The sequence below is a fragment of the Oncorhynchus gorbuscha genome, linkage group LG09 (assembly GCF_021184085.1).
Source record: "Oncorhynchus gorbuscha isolate QuinsamMale2020 ecotype Even-year linkage group LG09, OgorEven_v1.0, whole genome shotgun sequence".
NCBI classification, from domain to species: domain Eukaryota; kingdom Metazoa; phylum Chordata; class Actinopteri; order Salmoniformes; family Salmonidae; genus Oncorhynchus; species Oncorhynchus gorbuscha.
In genome coordinates this window covers 67,247,184-67,265,203 of record NC_060181.1, presented here as the reverse complement: position 1 = coordinate 67,265,203, position 18,020 = coordinate 67,247,184, and the positions used below count along the sequence as shown (strand labels likewise).

General features: G+C 45.2%; 1 protein-coding gene across 3 annotated transcripts in view; it reads right to left on the bottom strand.

Annotated features, from left to right (window-relative positions):
* The window catches only part of LOC124043981 (diacylglycerol kinase beta), a 170,804-nt gene that overhangs the window by 6,206 nt on the left and 146,578 nt on the right, over positions 1–18,020 (bottom strand). For all 3 annotated transcript variants that reach the window (XM_046363178.1, XM_046363180.1, XM_046363179.1), the window contains 2 exons: positions 888–1,008; positions 1–61 (listed from right to left, as the gene is read on the bottom strand). In XM_046363178.1, coding sequence (XP_046219134.1) covers positions 1–61; positions 888–1,008 — 182 coding nt within the window. The remainder of the gene's footprint in view (positions 62–887; positions 1,009–18,020) is intronic.

Genomic DNA, 18,020 nt, shown 5'->3' with positions numbered 1-18,020 from the left:
CGTGCATGGGGGCTGCATCCAAGGCTCCCCATCAATCTGCATGGGCAGCAGCCGGGATGTCCTGTGAGTAGAGAGATAGGGGGTCAGAGTCAGATCACATGCACCTCTGAGGCTCGATTTCCCCATTCATACTGTCCATACCATCCCAGGACCAGAGTCAAACACTGCTGTCTTTGTTCCCACGAGTCCTTTTCCCAGAACAGGCCCCCACTCTAAACAAACTCACAGACACCCCCCCCCCCCACACACACACAAAGATAGTTTAAGCCTTTCATGTATGCCTCACCAGCTAGGGAAACTCAGTATGGGAGAATGACTGATGAATGTTATTTTAATTCTGTTTTCGGAAAATATTAAGGGTAGGCTGAAACAGGTGAGGGGAAAGCTTTGACTGAGTCCACTATAAACTGTACTTTAACTGGCCTTACTGTGAATGTTTAATGGAGCGGGAACTGCTAGAGCAACAACAACATGTGAACTAATTCCACTTTTCTAAAACAGATTGGTTGGTTGGCATATCCAAAAGTGGCCTGAGTGCCCTCAGACGTGTGAAAAAGCTCATCTGTCAGGCCATGATGGCCAGACTCTCTGTGGCTGTAATGAGTGAGTCAGCAGGTCAATGTTCTGTTTACTGGACACAGAGGCTCAGAAGAAACTTCTGTTTTAAAGAGTGTGAAGTGAGGAAGAGAAGGGAGCAGGAGACACTTCTGTTTTAAAGAGTGTGAAGTGAGGAAGAGAAGGGAGCAGGAGACACTTCTGTCTGCGGGACTCAGCTCTGGTTTTGGTGACGGAGACACAACGGGATGGAAGTGGGGAGGAGAAGGGAGGAAGAGGGGTGGAGGGATGGATGGAGAGACAGAGGGGACAGTTGCAGAAAGGGTCCTGACCTGATGGTGACGTTAGCACATTGGGCCAGTCTGCGGCCAGCACTCTTCAGGCCTGAGTAGATCTTCCCCATCTCCATGGCACCCTCCAGACCCACCACCTCTAGCAACTGGTCGCTCAGGTCTGGGAGAGGGAGAGGGAGATCAGTTAATACTTTCTGAGCAAAGAAAGAACAAAAGAAAGGGAGAATGGTAAAGTGCATTAACAAATTTTGAAGAGTTTTAGTTAGGTCATAGAAGGGCACTAGAACAGCTGACAGGCTGTAGTACTTTTTGATTGTGGACCCTATTTTTTTTAAATAAATCAAATCAAATGTTATTGGTCACATACAGATATAAATCAGATGTTATTGCGGGTGTAGTGAAATGCTTGTGTTCCTAGCTCCAACAGTGCAGTAAGTATCTAACAATACGCACAAATCTAAAAGTAAAAGAATGGAATTAAGAAATATATAAATACTGGATCGACCAATGTCTGAGTGGCATTGACTAAAATGCAGTAGAATAGAATACAGTACATACAAATGAAATGAGTAAAGCAATATGTAAACATTATTAAAGTGACTAATGTTCCATTATTAAAGTGACCAGTGATTCCAAGTCTATGTATATAGGGCAGCAGCCTCTAAGGTTGCTATTTAACAATCTGATGGCCTTGAGATAGAAGCTGTTTTTCAGTCTCTCTGTCCCAGCTTTGATGCACCTGTTGAGGAACTTGAAGCTTTCCACCTTCTCAACTGCTGTCCCGTCGTTGTGGATAGGGGTGTGCTCCCTCTGCTGTTTCCTGAAGTCCACGATCAGTTGGACGATTGAGTTGGACTCGTGCGTGGCCACGCCGTCATGGGTGAACAGGGAGTACAAGAGGTGGCTGAGCACCCTTGTGGGGCCCCTGTGTTGAGGAACAGCAAAGTGGAGATGTTGTTTCCGATGTTCACCACCTGGGGGTGGCCCGTCAGGAAGTCCAGGACCGAGTTGCACAGGGCGGGATTCAGAACTCGGGCTCCGAGCTTAATGATGAGCTTGGAGGGTGCTATGGTGTTGAATGCTGAGCTATAGTCAATGAACAGCATTCTTACATAGGTATTCCTCTTGTCCAGAGGGATAGGGCAATGTGCAGCGCGATGTGATTGCATCATCTGTGGATCTTTTGGGGCGGTAAGCAAATTGAAGTGGGTCTAGGTTGTCAAGTAGATGTTACATGATCCTTAACTAGCCTCTCAAAGCACTTCATGGTGGCAGAAGTGAGTGCTACAGGGCGATAGTCATTTAGTTCAGTTTGCTTTCTTGAGTACATGAACAATAGTGGACATCTTGAAGCAAGTGGGAAAGCGGACTGGGATAGGGGGCGTTTAAATCCAGCCAGCTGGTCTGTGCTCTGAGGACGCGGCAAGGGATGCCGTCTGGGCCGGCAGCCTTGTGAGGGTTAACACGCTTACATGTCTTTCTCACGTCGGCCACGGAGAAGGAGAGCCCACAGTCCTTGGTCGGTGGCACTGTGCTATCCTCAAAGAGGGCAAAGAAGGAGTTTAGCTTGTCCGGAAGCAAGACGTTGGTGTTCGCGACGTGGCCGGTTTTCCCTTTGTAGTGCTTGATGGTCTGTAGACCATGTCACATACGTCTCGTGTCTGAGCCGTTGAATTGCGACTCCACTTTATCTCTCTACTGATGTATTTTTATTCATCCTCTCGTTAAGAATACACACATCCTCATATGCTTATGGTTCAGGAACTTTAGATAGCTAAAGAAGGTAATTAATACCTTCATAAAGCACCCAGGAAATAGATTTTCCGCATACAATTTAAATAGATTCTTCAACTATTCAGGCCTGGTTTCTTCCTCTACTTTCTACCCACTACAATCTCAATGTCTCTCATTTGCTCCCTCTCACTCTCTGTCTAACTTAACCATATCCCCAGTTAATCAGCCATGTCAGTGTGAGCAGATCTCAGGTGCTCCTGAACTGATTAACAGTGCAGGGCCTGTGCTCTGCCAGCTGACCACCTAAAGATATCCTGCCTAGTTTATCCACACAGAGAGAGCTGAGCCTGCCTGTCTGTCTGTCTGCGATAGTGAATCACTGGAGCCATCCTCAGCCCAGTGAGGGACATACACACGCAGAGACACGCACAAACACATACACACACAGCACTGATCGGACCATCTCAAAGGGCCCCGTACCTAATTTCACTCCTGTCCCATACAAGCCCTAACATGCAGGGATGCCTGTTTTGACTGACTAGGTTATAGTCGAATTGTGACAGTGTGTGTGTGTGTGTGTGTGTGTGTGTGTGTGTGTGTGTGTGTGTGTGTGTGTGTGTGTGTGTGTGTGTGTGTGTGTGTGTGTGTGTGTGTGTGTGTGTGTGTGTGTGTGTGTGTGTGTGTGTGTGTGTGTGTGTGTGTGTGTGTGTGTGTGTGCAGTCATGCCTGTTTTGACTGACTAGGCTATAGGGGGACTGTGACCGTGTGTGTGTGTGTGTGTGTGTGTGTGTGTGTGTGTGTGTGTGTGTGTGTGTGTGTGTGTGTGTGTGTGTGTGTGTGTGTGTGTGTGTGTGTGTGTGTGTGTGTGTGTGTGTGTGTGTGTGTGTGTGTGTGTGTGTGTGTGTGTGTAGTCATGCCTGTTTTGATTGACTAGGGCTATAGGCGTGCTGTACGGCCCTTGGCAGTTTCACATCGCTGTCACCCGAACCGTTCTGCCTTTATGCAACAAACAGGAAACGGTCGCGTGGCTGCTTTATTTGAGAGGGAGGGAGGAGACGACTGGCTTGGCTTGCACAAGGGATCTGATGCAAGCTGAAGCTTGTGTGAGATGAACTGTCATTGGTGGTGAACACTTAGTAATGTACACAAAGGAAATGAGATTACTTCCACAAAAGTCTGTGAGAGGTCAAAGTGGCTATACATTGTTCTCGCTAAAATGATCTATATCTCCAGCACAGCTGAGCAGATGAGACAAAATACACACACTAGTGTGAAGTGTTGGATTTTTACTTCTTTGGAATTTATGCTTCTTTTAAGTTAGATTTTGACTACTTAAAGTCTTTATAAACATATTTGCTGTGCTGCATTCTGTGGAATCGCAATACATAAAGTACAGGTCATGTGTGTTACATTTTAAGTATTTAGCCATTTCGTGCTTCACGCTAGATGCTGTTAAAGTTCATATGGGAATAAGTAAGTCAGTAAGTCTCTCGCACTCTTAAATATTTTACATGACAATTTTGCAGCAAATGACAGATGAGGGATGGGGTGAACCATTCAAAATCACCAAAGGTAAAACACAAGTAAAGATGCTGGCTCCACAGCATGACACATTACCTATGGGCTTAAAGCAAATACAACTGTAAAGTATCATTAATACACTGGAAACTACAAACACACAGTGTAAGCCTACAGCGAAATCTGATGTTTAATGTACTTCTGCTTCGACTTTAGTTTTCAGAGTGAGTCATCCTAAATACATTTTGTGGTCTCAATTTTTTCTACACAACTGAAATGATGCTTGGGCTGAGAAGGCAGTATTTGACATGCATAGAAAATAACTGATTGCTGTGAGAATAGATCTGCTGGGTTTGAAGAGGGGACAAAACACCCTTGCCATGGGGACAAATGGGAACAAATAGCCCTGTAGCCTCTCCCCTTTACCCCTGTGCCCCGGGTATATGCCCACTCATAAGTTATGGTCACACCGTCCTTAATCAACCAGCGGGGAAACCATCCTAAATCAGTCAGAGCAGGGGAAATCACTGTAAATACAAACATCCCCCATCCCTCTGCCTGCCTGCCTGCCTGGCCTATGGGGGCCATTTTGTGCTCCTGTACCCTGGATGCCCACTGACTGATCAGACATGGGACACATCCTAAATACAAACACCCCCATCTTTCTGTTTCCCTGGTCCACTGGGGACATTTAACCCAGGGCGTCCCAGTGGTGGTGGCTATTTTGTCAGCCAATGCCTCGTCCTTCCACAGCCCAGGGGACTAGACTGGAGCACCAAGGACGCGTCCTAACTAAACCCTCGGCTTGTGTCCCACATGGCACCCTATGCCCTAGGGGTCTGGTCAAAAGTAGTGCACTATTTAGGGAATAGGGTGCCATTTGGGATGCAACCTCAGGCTCAGTCCCAGTAGTTTTTCCCAGAAAGAATAATAGGATTGCGATCCATTAAGAGAAAACTGGGCATGAATAGCCCTGGATTAGTGGCGGAGGGACTAGTGACACTATGGACGCTATGCAGCCACTAGTACATACACAGGTTTCACATGACAGATGGGACTCTACAGGGACTGGACTATCCAGAAACAGCAGAGCTCTTCTTGGTACATGAGATGATTTAATAAGAGCAGAGCTGAGTAAATAAACACATACAGAATATTCAACCTAATAGAACATGTTCTATACCTAATAGCTGGATATATTCATTGCCTAATAATTATATAGCAAAATGTTAGAAATGTTATACAAATGTTAAATATTTACATATTGTATTATGTTACTTTTGTTTATTACATATAATTAAAATTCCTTGGACACACCTACTCATTCAAGGGTTTTTCTTTATTTTGTATATTTTCTACATTGTAGAACAGTGAAGACATCTGTAACGGTTCTCTTCTATCTCCTCCTCTGACGAAGAGGTGGAACAAGGATTGGACCAAAATGCAGCGTGATGATGATTCATGATATATTTTAATGAAGTTTTAATGAACTATACATGCAGAAACTACAAAAAATAATGAAATAATAAAAACCGAAACAGCCCTATCTGGTGCAAACACAAAGACAGGAACAATCACCCACGAAACACTCACAGAATATGGCTGCCTAAATATGGTTCCCAATCAGAGACAACGATAATCACCTGACTCTGATTGAGAACCGCCTCAGGCAGCCATAGACTACGTAGACACCCCACAAAACCCCAAGACAAAAACACACCACAATAAGCCATGTCACACCCTGGCCTGACCAAATAAATAAAGAAAACACAAAATACTAAGACCGAGGCGTGACAACATCAAAACTATGAAATAACACTTATGGAATCATATAGCAAACAAAAAGTGTTCAACAAATCTAAATAAATATTTTATATTTTAAATTTTTCAAAGTGGGCCACCCTTAGCCTTGATGACAGCTTTGCTCATCCCAAAACATCTCAATTTGGTTGAAGCCAGGTGATTGTGGAGACCAGGTCTTCTGATACAGCACTACATCTGTCATGTTTTGTCTTATATTGTCTTGTCATTATGCTTTCCCTTCTGTTCGTTTCCCCCTGCTGGTCTTATTAGGTTCGTTCCCTTTTTCTATCCCTCTCTCTCTCCCTCCCTCTCTCTCCTCTCTCTATCATTCCGTTCCTGCTCCCAGCTGTTCCTTTTCCCCTAATCAATCATCTAATCTTTTCACACCTGTTCCGTATCTTGCCCTCTGATTAGAGTCCCTATTTCTCCCCTTGTCTTCCGTTTCTGTCCTGTCGGATCCTTGTATATTGTTCGCCGTGCTGTGTCTTGTTTCCCTCAGATGCTGCGTGTGAGCAGGTATCTGAGTCTGCTACGGTCGGTGCCTTCCCGAGGCAACCTACAGTTTATGGTCGAGTCTCCAGTCTGTCCTCGTCACTAAGAGTGGAATTAGTTTTTATGTTTTGTTTTCTGCTCTGATTTGTCTAGGAGTATTGCCTTTTTCCTTTGCTGGAATAAAGACTCTGTTTTCGCCAAGTCGCTATTGGGTCCTCATTCACCTGCATAACAGAAGGATCCGACCAAGTATGGACCCAGCGACTATGGATTCTCTCTACTCTACTCTCGAGTTCCAGGGAGCGATGCTCGGCAGACACGAGCAGGAATTGTCTGCTGCTCGGCATGCCGTTGAGACCCTGGCCGCTCAGGTCTCCGACCTCTCAGGACAGTATCAGAGTCTTCGTCTCGTGCCACCAGCTACTTCCGGGTCTTCCGAGTCTCCGGAACCTAGGGTTAATAACCCACCATGTTATTCTGGGGAGCCCACTGAGTGCCGCTCCTTTCTCACCCAGTGTGATATAGTGTTCTCTCTCCAACCCAACACATACTCAAGAGAGAGAGCTCGGATTGCCTACGTCATATCACTCCTTACTGGTCGGGCTCGGCAGTGGGGCACAGCTATCTGGGAGGCAAGCGCTGAGTGTACTAACGATTATCTGAACTTTAAAGAGGAGATGATAAGGGTTTTTGATCGTTCTGTTTTTGGGAAAGAAGCTTCCTGGTCCCTGTCTTCCCTATGTCAAGGTAATCGATCCATAACGGATTACTCTATAGAGTTTCGCACTCTTGCTGCCTCCAGTAACTGGAACGAGCAGGCGTTGCTCGCTCATTTTCTGGAGGGACTCCACGCTAAGGTTAAGGATGAGATTCTCTCTCGGGAGGTTCCATCCAGCGTGGATTCTTTGATTGAACTCGCTATTCGCATTGAACGACGGGTAGATCTTCGTCACCGAGCTCATAGAAGAGAGCTCGCGTTAACTGTGTCTCCCCTCTCTCCGACACTACCATCTTTCCCTACTGACTCAGGTGTTGAGCCCATGCAGCTGGGGGGTATTCGCATTTCGACTAAGGAGAGGGAACGGAGAATCACCAACCGCCTCTGTCTCTATTGCGGTTCCGCTGGTCATTTTGTCATTTCATGTCCAGTTAAAGGCCAGAGGTCATCAGTAAGCGGAGGGCGACTGATAAACGCTACTAGACGGTCCTCTCCGTCAAGTACCTGTACTACCTTACCGGTCCATCTACGCTGGACCGGATCGGCAGCTTCCTGCAGTGCATTAATAGACTCTGGGGCGGAGGGCTGTTTTATGGACGAAGCCTGGGCTCGGGAACATGACATTCCTCTCAGACAGTTAGGGGAGCCCACGGTCATGTTTGCCTTGGATGGTAGTCCTCTCCCCAGTATATTATGTGAAACACTACCTTTAACCCTCACTGTATCTGGTAACCATAGTGAGACCATTTCTTTTTTGATTTTTTGTTCACCTTTTACACCTGTTGTTTTGGGTCATCCCTGGCTTGTGTGTCATAATCCTTCTTTTGATTGGTCTAGTAATTCTATCCTTTCCTGGAACGTTTCTTGTCATGTGAAGTGTTTAATGTCTGCTATTTCTCCTGTTTGTTCTGCTCCCTCTTCACAGGAGGAACCTGGTGATTTGACAGGAGTGCCGGAGGAATATCATGGTCTGCGCACGGTCTTCAGTCGGTCCAGAACCAACTCCCTTCCTCCTCACCGGTCGTATGATTGTTGTTCTGATCTCCTCAAGAAGCGTTTTGCATCCGCTCCTATCCTTGTTGCACCTGACGTCACTAAACAGTTTATTGTCGAGGTTGACGCGTCGGGGGTGGGCGTGGGAGCCATTCTGTCCCAGCGCTCCGATACTGACGATGGGGTCCACCCTTGCGCGTATTTTTCTCATCGCCTGTCACCGTCGGAACGTAACTATGATGTGGCTAACTGTGAACTGCTCGCCATCCGTTTAGCCCTAGGCAAATGGCGACAGTGGTTGGAGGGGGGCGACCGTTCCTTTTGTCGTTTGGACTGACCAAAGGAACCTTGAGTACATCCGTTCTGCCAAACGACTGAATGCGCGTCATGCTCGTTGGGCGTTGTTTTTCGCTCGTTTCGAGTTCATTATTTCTTATTGCCCGGGTTCTAAGAACACCAAGCCTCATGCTTTATCCCGTCTCTTTAGTTCTTCTGTGGCTTCTACTGTTCCCGAGGGGGATCCTTCCTGTTGGGCGTGTTGTCGGGTTGACTGTCTGGGGAATTGAGAGACAGGTTAAGCAAGCACTCACGCACACTGCGTCGCCGCGCGCTTGTCCTAGTAACCTTCTTTTCGTTCCTGTTTCTACTCGTCTGGCTGTTCTTCAGTGGGCTCACTCTGCCAAGTTAGCTGGCCATCCCGGCGTTCGAGGTACTCTTGCTTCTATTCGCCAGCGCTTTTGGTGGCCTACTCAGGAGCGTGACACGCGCCGTTTCGTGGCTGCGTGTTCGGACTGCGCGCAGAATAAGTCTGGTAATTTTTTTCTGCTTCTGCTCCTGGTCTTGCTGGGTCTCAGTCTGTTCCCTGCCACCGCATCTCTCCTGTTCTTGTTCCTGCCCTTGCTGTGTCTCAGTCTGTCCCTAGTTGTTACTCTCCTGGCCTGTTTGGTCCTGTTTGCTCTAAAGCTTTCAGTTCTCTACCCGTGTCTCATTTTTTTTTAGAGTAGTACCCTAGTTTCCCTTTTTATCGTTTTCCGTTACGGTCCTGAGGAGAGGAGTTGGGTTCTTTCTCGGGACGTGCTGGACCGTTTGTGATCTATGGTTTCCTCCGTTGCCGCCAGTGTTCCTCCTCGAGAGCGCCAGGAGGCGCTCGGTAAGTGGGGGGGTACTGTCATGTTTTGTCTTATATTGTCTTGTCATTATGCTTTCCCTTCTGTTCGTTTCCCCCTGCTGGTCTTATTAGGTTCGTTCCCTTTTTCTATCCCTCTATCTCTCCCTCCTTCTCTCTCCTCTCTCTATCGTTCCGTTCCTGCTCCCAGCTGTTCCTTTTCCCCTAATCAATCATCTAATCTTTTCACACCTGTTCCGTATCTTGCCCTCTGATTAGAGTCCCTATTTCTCCCCTTGTCTTCCGTTTCTGTCCTGTCGGATCCTTGTATATTGTTCGCCGTGCTGTGTCTTGTTTCCCTCAGATGCTGCGTGTGAGCAGGTATCTGAGTCTGCTACGGTCGGTGCCTTCCCGAGGCAACCTACAGTTTATGGTCGAGTCTCCAGTCTGTCCTCGTCACTACGAGTGGAATTAGTTTTTATGTTTTGTTTTCTGCTCTGATTTGTCTAGGAGTATTGCCTTTTTCCTTTGCTGGAATAAAGACTCTGTTTTCGCCAAGTCGCTATTGGGTCCTCATTCACCTGCATAACAACATCACTCTCTTTCTTGGTAAAATAGCCCTTACACAACCTGAGGTGTGTTTTTCATGTGGAAAAACAAATTATAGTCCCACTAAGCACAAACCAGATGGGATGGCGTATCACTGCAGAATGCTGTGGTAGCCATGCTGGTTAAGTGTGCCTTGAATTGTAAACAAATCACCAACAGTGCCATCAGCAAGGCACCCCCACACCACCACACCTCCTCCATGCTTCACGGTGGGAACCACGCATGCAGAGATCATCTGTTCACCTTCTCGGCGCCTCACAAAGACACGGTGGTTGGAACCAAAAATCTCAAATTTGGACTCATCAGACCAAATGACAGATTTCCAACAGTCTCATGTCCATTGCTCGTGCTTATTGGCCCAAGCAATTATTTTCTTATTATTGGTGTCTTTTAGTAGAGGTTTCGTTACAGCAATTCGACCATGAAGGCCTGATTCACGCAGTCTCCTCTGAACAGTTGATGTTGAGATGTCTTACTTGAACTCTGTGAAGCATTTATTTGGGCTGCAATTTCTGAGGCTGGTCACTCTAATGAATTTACCCTCTGCCGCAGCGGTAGGGCTATCTTCTGTTTACCACCCCTACCTTGTCACGACTCAAATGCATTAATGCCAAAAGATGGCGCCGAAGAACATGGCTGACGTTTTACATTCTCCCAACCAATTGTGCTATTTTGTCATTTTCTTTGGGTATTGTGTAACTTATTTTTTTACTTATTGTGTACACAATGTTGCTGCTACCGTCTCTTATGACCAAAAATAACTTCTGGACATCAGAAAAGCAATTACTCACCGTGGACTGGAAAAACTTGTTCCTTTAACGAGTCAGACGAGCAGGTTATCCTGCTGTCACTGGAACAGGCCCAGATCCACACCTTTTCCATGAAGAAAAGACGCCAGAAAAGGGGCCGCAAATCAGGCATCCTTTTGAGAATCCGGAGGCGAGCGAGTAACTTCCACTGCCTTCGATTCTTCTTGCTAACGTGCAATCATTGGAAAATACAATCGATGACCTACGATTAAGATGATTCTACCAACGGGACATTAAAAATTGTAACATCTTATGTTTCACAGAGACGTGGCTGAACGAAGACACGGATAATATAGAGCTAGCGGGATTTTCCATGCACCAGCAGAACAGAGACGCTACCTCTGGGAAGACTAGGGGGGTGTGTCTTTTTGTCAATAATAGCTGGTGAGCGATGTCTAATATTAAAGAAGTCTCGAGGTGTTGCTTGCCTGAGGTAGAGTACCTTATGATAAGCTGTAGACCACACTATCTACCAAGAGAGTTCTCATCTGTATTATTCGTAGCCGTCTATTTACTACCACAAAATGAGGCTGGCACTAAGACCGCTCTCAACCAACTCTATAAGGCCATAAGCAAAGAAGAAAATGCTTACTCAAAAGCGGCTCCTAGTGGCCGGGGACTTTAATGCAGGCAAACTTAAATCATTTTCTTCAAATTTGTAACAGCATGTCAGATGTGCAACCAGGGGGAAAAAATCCTATACCACCTTTACTCCACACACAGAGATGCATACAAAGCTCTCCCCCGCCCTCCATTTGTCAAATCTGACCATAATTATATCCTCCTGATTCCTGCTTACAAGCAAAAACTAAAGCAGGAAGTGCCAGTGACTCGCTGAATATGGAAATGGTCAGACGACGTGGATGCTACACTACAGGACTGCTTTGCTAGCACAGACTTGAATATGTTTCGGGATTCATCCAATGTCATTGAGGAATACACCACCTCAGCCATCGGCTTCATCAATAAGTGCATCGATGACGTCGTCCCCACAGTGACTGTACGTACATATCCCAACCTGAAGTGTGAAGTGTGAACTGAAGTGTGCACGAGATCACCAGCTATTCTGGATGACTGTGTGATAAAGCTCTCAGTAGCCGATGTGAACAAAACCTTTAAACAGGTCAACATTCACAAAGCTGCTGGGCCAGACGGATTACCAGGACATGTACTCAAAGCATGCACGGACCAACTGTCAAGTGTCTTCACTGATATTTTCAACCTCTCCCTGACCGAGTCTGTAATACCTACATGTTTGAAGCAGACCACCATAGTCCCTGTGCCCAACGGAAGCTAAGGTAACCTGCCTAAATTATTACTGCTCCGTGTCACTCACGTCAGTAGCCACGAAGTGCTTTGAAAGGCTGGTCATGGCCTACATCAACACCATCATTCTGGACACCCTAGACCTACTCCAATTCGCATACCGCCCCAACAGATCCACAGATGATGCAATCGCAATCCACACTGCCCCTTCCCACCTGGACAAAAGGAACACCTATATGAGAATGCTATTAATTGACCACAGCTCAGCGTTCAACACCATAGTGCCCACGAAGCTCATCACTAAGCTAAGGACTCTGGTACTAAACACCTCCCTCTGCAACTTGATCCTGGAGTTCCTGATGGGCCGCCCCGAGGTGGTAAGAGTAGGCACCAACACGTCTGCCATGCTGATCCTTAACACTGGGGCCCCCCAGGGGTGTGTACTTAGTCCCATCCTGTATTCCCTGTTCATCCACGACTGCGTGGTCAGGCACGACTCCAACATCATCATTAAGTTTGCTGACAACACAACAGTTGTAGGCCTGATCCCCGACAATGATGAGACGGCCTATAGGGAGGAGGTCAGAGAACTGGCAGTGTGGTGCAAGGACAACAACCTGTCCCTCAATGTGAGCAAGACAAAGGAGCTGATCGTGGACTACAGGCGGGCCCAACAGGCCTCCATTAACATCGACGGGGCTGTAGTGGAGCGGGTCTAGAGTTTCAAGTTCCTTGGTGTCCACTCCACCAACAAACTATCATGGTCCAAACATAGCAAGACAGTCGTGAAGAGGGCAAGACAAAAACTTTTCCCCCTCAGGAGACTGAAAAGATTTGTCATGGGTCGAGAGCATCCTGACTGGTTGCATCACCGCCTGATATGGCAACTGCTTGGCATCTGACCGTAAGGCGCTACAGAGGGTAAAGCGGCAGGGTAGCCTAGTGGTTAGAGCGTTGGGCTAGTAACAGGAAGGTTGCAAGTTCAAATCCCCGAGCTGACAAGGTACAAATCTGTCGTTCTGCCCCTGAACAGGCAGTTAACCCACTGTTCCTAGGCTGTCATTGAAAATAAGAATTTGTTCTTAACTGACTTGCCTGGTTAAATAAAGGTTAAATAAAAATAAATAAATAAAAATGCGACCATCCTAGTACATCACTAGGGCCCAGCTCCCTGCCATCCAGGACCTATATAATAGGCGGTGTCAGAGGAAAGCCTAGTCACTTCGCCCCAACCTCAACTAGCCTATACCCCTGACTCTGTTCCTGTACCCCCTGTATATAGCCTTGTTATTGTGTTACTTTTTATTTTAGTCTACTTGGTAAATATTTTCTTCTTCTTGAATTGCACTGTTGTTAAGGGCTTGTAAGTAAGCATTTCAAGGTAAAGTCTACACTTGTTGTATTCGGCGCATGTGACAAATAAAGTTTGATTTGATTTTGAATGAACTTTAACACAGCACAACTGTTAAATACATTCCAGGTGACGACCTCATGAAGCTGGTTGAGAGAATGCCAAGACTGTGCGAAGTTGTGATCAAGGCAAAGGGTGGCTACTTTGAAGAATCTCAAATAAAAAAAATATATTTAGATTTGTTTAACACTATTTCATAGTTTTGATGTCTTCACTATTATTTTACAATGTAGAAAATACTTTTTAAAAAATAAAGAAAAACCCTGGAATGAGTAGCTGTGTCCAAACTTTTTACTGCTACTGTATATATCTCAATCAATTCACAACTTCTGTGTATTTACTAATGACACAAAACTGGGAATTATTCTGGGTGGGGAAGAAATCACAAATGTTCCTGCCAGATATGTATATGATTGCCATAGCCTTAGGTACATCCCATGAACATGAATTCCCTGAAGTATTTACATTGTATATAACTTACAAGGGATACACAGTGTAACCATCATCCATGTACATTTAGTTTTTTATTTGTTCATTTTTTCATAATCATATTTGTATTGAATGAAATGTATCATCTAAAGATTACACAATACAACAGCAGTAGTGTTGTACCTGTATACATTATTATTATAAACTGGATTTCATTATCCTCATTGCATTTACTGAAATGCTGTACCACTATACAGCTTTGGCAATATCTACAAATTGTATTTCAAGCCAATAAAGCAATGCGAGAGAGAGAGAGAGAGAGAGAGAGAGAGAGAGAGAGAGAGAGAGAGAGAGAGAGAGAGAGAGAGAGAGAGAGAGAGAGAGAGAGAGAGAGAGAGAGAGAGAGAGAGAGAGAGAGAGAGAGAGAGAGAGAGAGAGAGAGAGAGAGAGAGAGAGAGAGAGAGAGAGAGAGAGAGAGAGAGAGAGAGAGAGAGAGAGAATCACCATGATACTTTTTTCTCTCCTCTCCAATGTTTCCCGCTCCATCAGATCTGAGCTGCTGTACTGCAGCGCTTCGACAATGAGGTAGAACTAATAATAGAGCAGAATAGAGCTTTTACATAACACATAAACCCAGTGCATTGTGGGATGGATGGCGGGTAGCTGGCCAAACGACTTTTGCTCCTACCGTGCCACGGGCAAACCCACGCTGGGTATAGTACAGAGATGCTCAACAATTAGGGTAAGACTAATGTGATGCAGTGAAACATACTGTTCACAAAACAGTTCAAAGGACTACATTTTTGAATGGGATGTGTTTGTGAGAGAGAGAGAAGAAAATGAGAAATATGAAACAGTTCTACAAAATAATGTTTGAGGATTGTGATCAGTCCTTTGCAACCAGTCCTGCTATTCTCCACACCAGTTCAATAGTTTTCATAATGAACCACTTGGATACAATTGCTTTGATGATACTATATGTAGATGTGAACCCCCTGAGAACAACCAGAACAGCCCCTAAGTACAGTACTTATTCCAATAATTGCTCTGGTATTTATTTATAAACTAGTGTTTGTTGTTGTTTCCTTCCTCTGTCCCCTAGCTCCTGGCTCAGTCCGGATGTCATTGTCTCGGGGTGGCCGCAGTGGAGGCCGGAGTGAGGACAGATGGTCAAGAGGAACTAGACCCCACCATGAAACTGTTACTCCGGTAAAGTAAAGGTGCGTGGGCAGTAAAGGTGTGTGGGCAGGTGTGGCCTGCTTGGCCTGCTGACAGTATACAGGAATGATACACATACCCATTATTAGCTCCTCTCCTCTCTAACTAACCTTTCCTACATCTTCCTTTCTCACATGCTGTATATTTATACACGTTCTGTTCACATAACACATGCTATCTAATATAACAATAATATTCACAACCTCTTTAGCTGTCTATGCATCTCTTGTTAAGATGCTCCAAACTATGTTCTAATGTCATTCCTAAACGACACTGATCTTTTAGGACTCAGTTCTCATGGGAAAAAAACGAATTGAACTTCAAACTCTTCAGATATGAGGGACACTTCTGAAAAGGCTCCTATTATCCCATAAGAAAGTCTGGCTCATTAAACCAGAATTTCTAGACTGTTGTAAGTATGTGCCAGGAAGCAATAGCTCTTCCCACAATCCTCTCTGGGTGGGTAGTTTTATTATATTTGTATCTATTTCTGTCATGGCAAACAACACAGGAGGGAAATGAAAAAGTAACCCTTCTGTTTTAGCTGTGTGAGAGAGAGCAACAGCAATAATCTGTATGGCAGAGCCCTAAAATAGCCCACACTATGGCAATGGGGGGACTTAAACTAGAAGCTGATCAGGGGGAGGGTGGGTGGAGATGACTCCTGCAGGGGAGAGGTTGTGGGAACCTGGCCAGGCTTTAACCTGCAATGGCACACCTTTTACAACACACACAGAGAGAGAGAGAGAGAGAGAGAGAGAGAGAGAGAGAGAGAGAGAGAGAGAGAGAGAGAGAGAGAGAGAGAGAGAGAGAGAGAGAGAGAGAGAGAGAGAGAGAGATAGAGAGAGAGAGAGAGAGAGAGAGAGAGAGAGAGAGAGAGAGAGAGAGAGAGAGAGAGAGAGAGAGACCCAGGACAACAGCACAATTAGACCCAACCAAATCATGAGAAAACAAAAGGATAATTACTTGACACATTGGAAAGAATTAACAAAAAACAGAGCAAACTAGAATGCTATTTGGCCTTAAACAGCGAGTACACAGTGGCGGAATACCTGACCACTGTGACTGACCCAAACTTAAGGAAAGATTTGACTATGTACAGCCTTGAGAAAGGCTGCCGTAGGCAGACATGGCTCTCATGGCTCTCAAGAGAAGACAGGCTATGTGCTCACTGCCCACAAAATGAGGTGGAAACTGGCTACACTTCCTAACCTCCTGCCCAATGTATGACCATATTAGAGAGACATAAACCAATTTTGATAAACTCCCATATCTACTGGGTGAAATTCCAGTGTGCCATCACAGCAGCAAGATTTGTGACCTGTTGCCACAAGAAAAGGGCAACCAGTGAAGAACAAACACCATTGTAAATACAACCCATATTTATGCTTATTTATTTTCCCTTGTGTACTTTAACCATTTGTACATTGTTACAACAATGTATATTATATAATATGACATTTGTAATGTCTTTATTGTTTTGAAACTTCTGTATGTGTAATGTTTACTGTTAATTTTTGTTGTTTATTTCACTTTGTATTTTATCTACCTCACCTTGCTTTGGCAATGTTATCACATGTTTCCCATGCCAATAAAGCCCCTTGAATTGAATTGAATTGAGAGAGACAGACAGAGAGAGAGAGACAGAGAGAGAGAGAGAGCGAGAGCTCAGTTGGTAGAGCATGGCGCTTGTAACGCCAGGGAAGTGGGTTCAATCCCCGGGACCACCCATACGTAGAATGTATGCACACATGACTGTAAGTCGCTTTGGATAAAAGCGTCTGCTAAATGGCATATATATATATAGAGAGAGAGAGAGAGAGAGAGAGAGAGAGAGAGAGAGAGAGAGAGAGAGAGAGAGAGAGAGAGAGAGAGAGAGAGAGAGAGAGAGAGAGAGAGAGAGAGACTGAAGAGATAGAGTTGGAGAGGAGGAGGGTGGTAACAAGGGTGCTTCCTGCCCTGTCCCGGTCACTAAGGGACCCGTCAGCACCTCCTCTCAAGTGTTCCCATCATCTGACCATTATCCATTTCCTCCCCATCAACAGCAGTAAATAACCCCTGACTTAATCTATAGACAGACAGTATTTTACACTCACCACTTTCCTTCCTTGCTCTGTAACTCGAGCTTGCTTGACTCTAGCTCTCTCCTGTTCCCAGTTGTGTGACACTTCCATAGGGTGAACCTTCTAGTTGTAGGATATTTGTAGGAGGTGAATCAGAAATTTGAGGTGTCAGTCTGGAGAATCAGGCCAGCAGGGTTTTCACTCTGTGGTAAACTGACTGATTGTATTATCTGTAGAGCACAGCTTAAAAAAGAATGATCTTATTGCTGCAGAGTAAACAAGTGTCATCAACAATTAGTCATAAGCTGTACACACACAGGTACATGCACACAGCTGTGTTTTCTGGAAATGTCTGGGTTTTTTGGGTTGTAAAAATGCTATCACCATTCAAAATCCTATGTTCCCTTACCCCTAAACCTAACCCTTAACCTAAACCTTTAAGCTTAAAATAGAATTGGAACAAATTCAGGACCTGATAAAAACACTCTTTTCCAAACAGTTTTTGTTTTCCAACCTTTTCAGGACATTAAGGTGAAATGTTAGGTCATTGGGGCCCTGATAATGTAGGAAAACAAGTACAAACACTCACACACTCCTTTCCCTCTGCCTGTCGAAGAGGCATCCTTCTCTACCCTTCTCTGCATTCTGTTTCCCAGAAGGTAACTTAATAAAGGTTCAACTCTGTGGGATGTAGCTAAACTAAAGCACAACATTCCCTCACATGCACATGCACACACAAACACGCATACACACGCACTTGTGACACACGTGCACAAGAAAGACACACAAACACAGTGCTGAAAAGTAAATGACAATAACCATTCAATTGCATATGCCTAGAAAACATTCAAAATGCAAAAGCTCCCCACGCACCCAATCACATACTGACACAGACACTCATACACATACTGACACACAGACACTCATGCACATACTGACACACAGACACTCATACACATACTGACACACAGACACTCATACACATACTGACACACAGACACTCA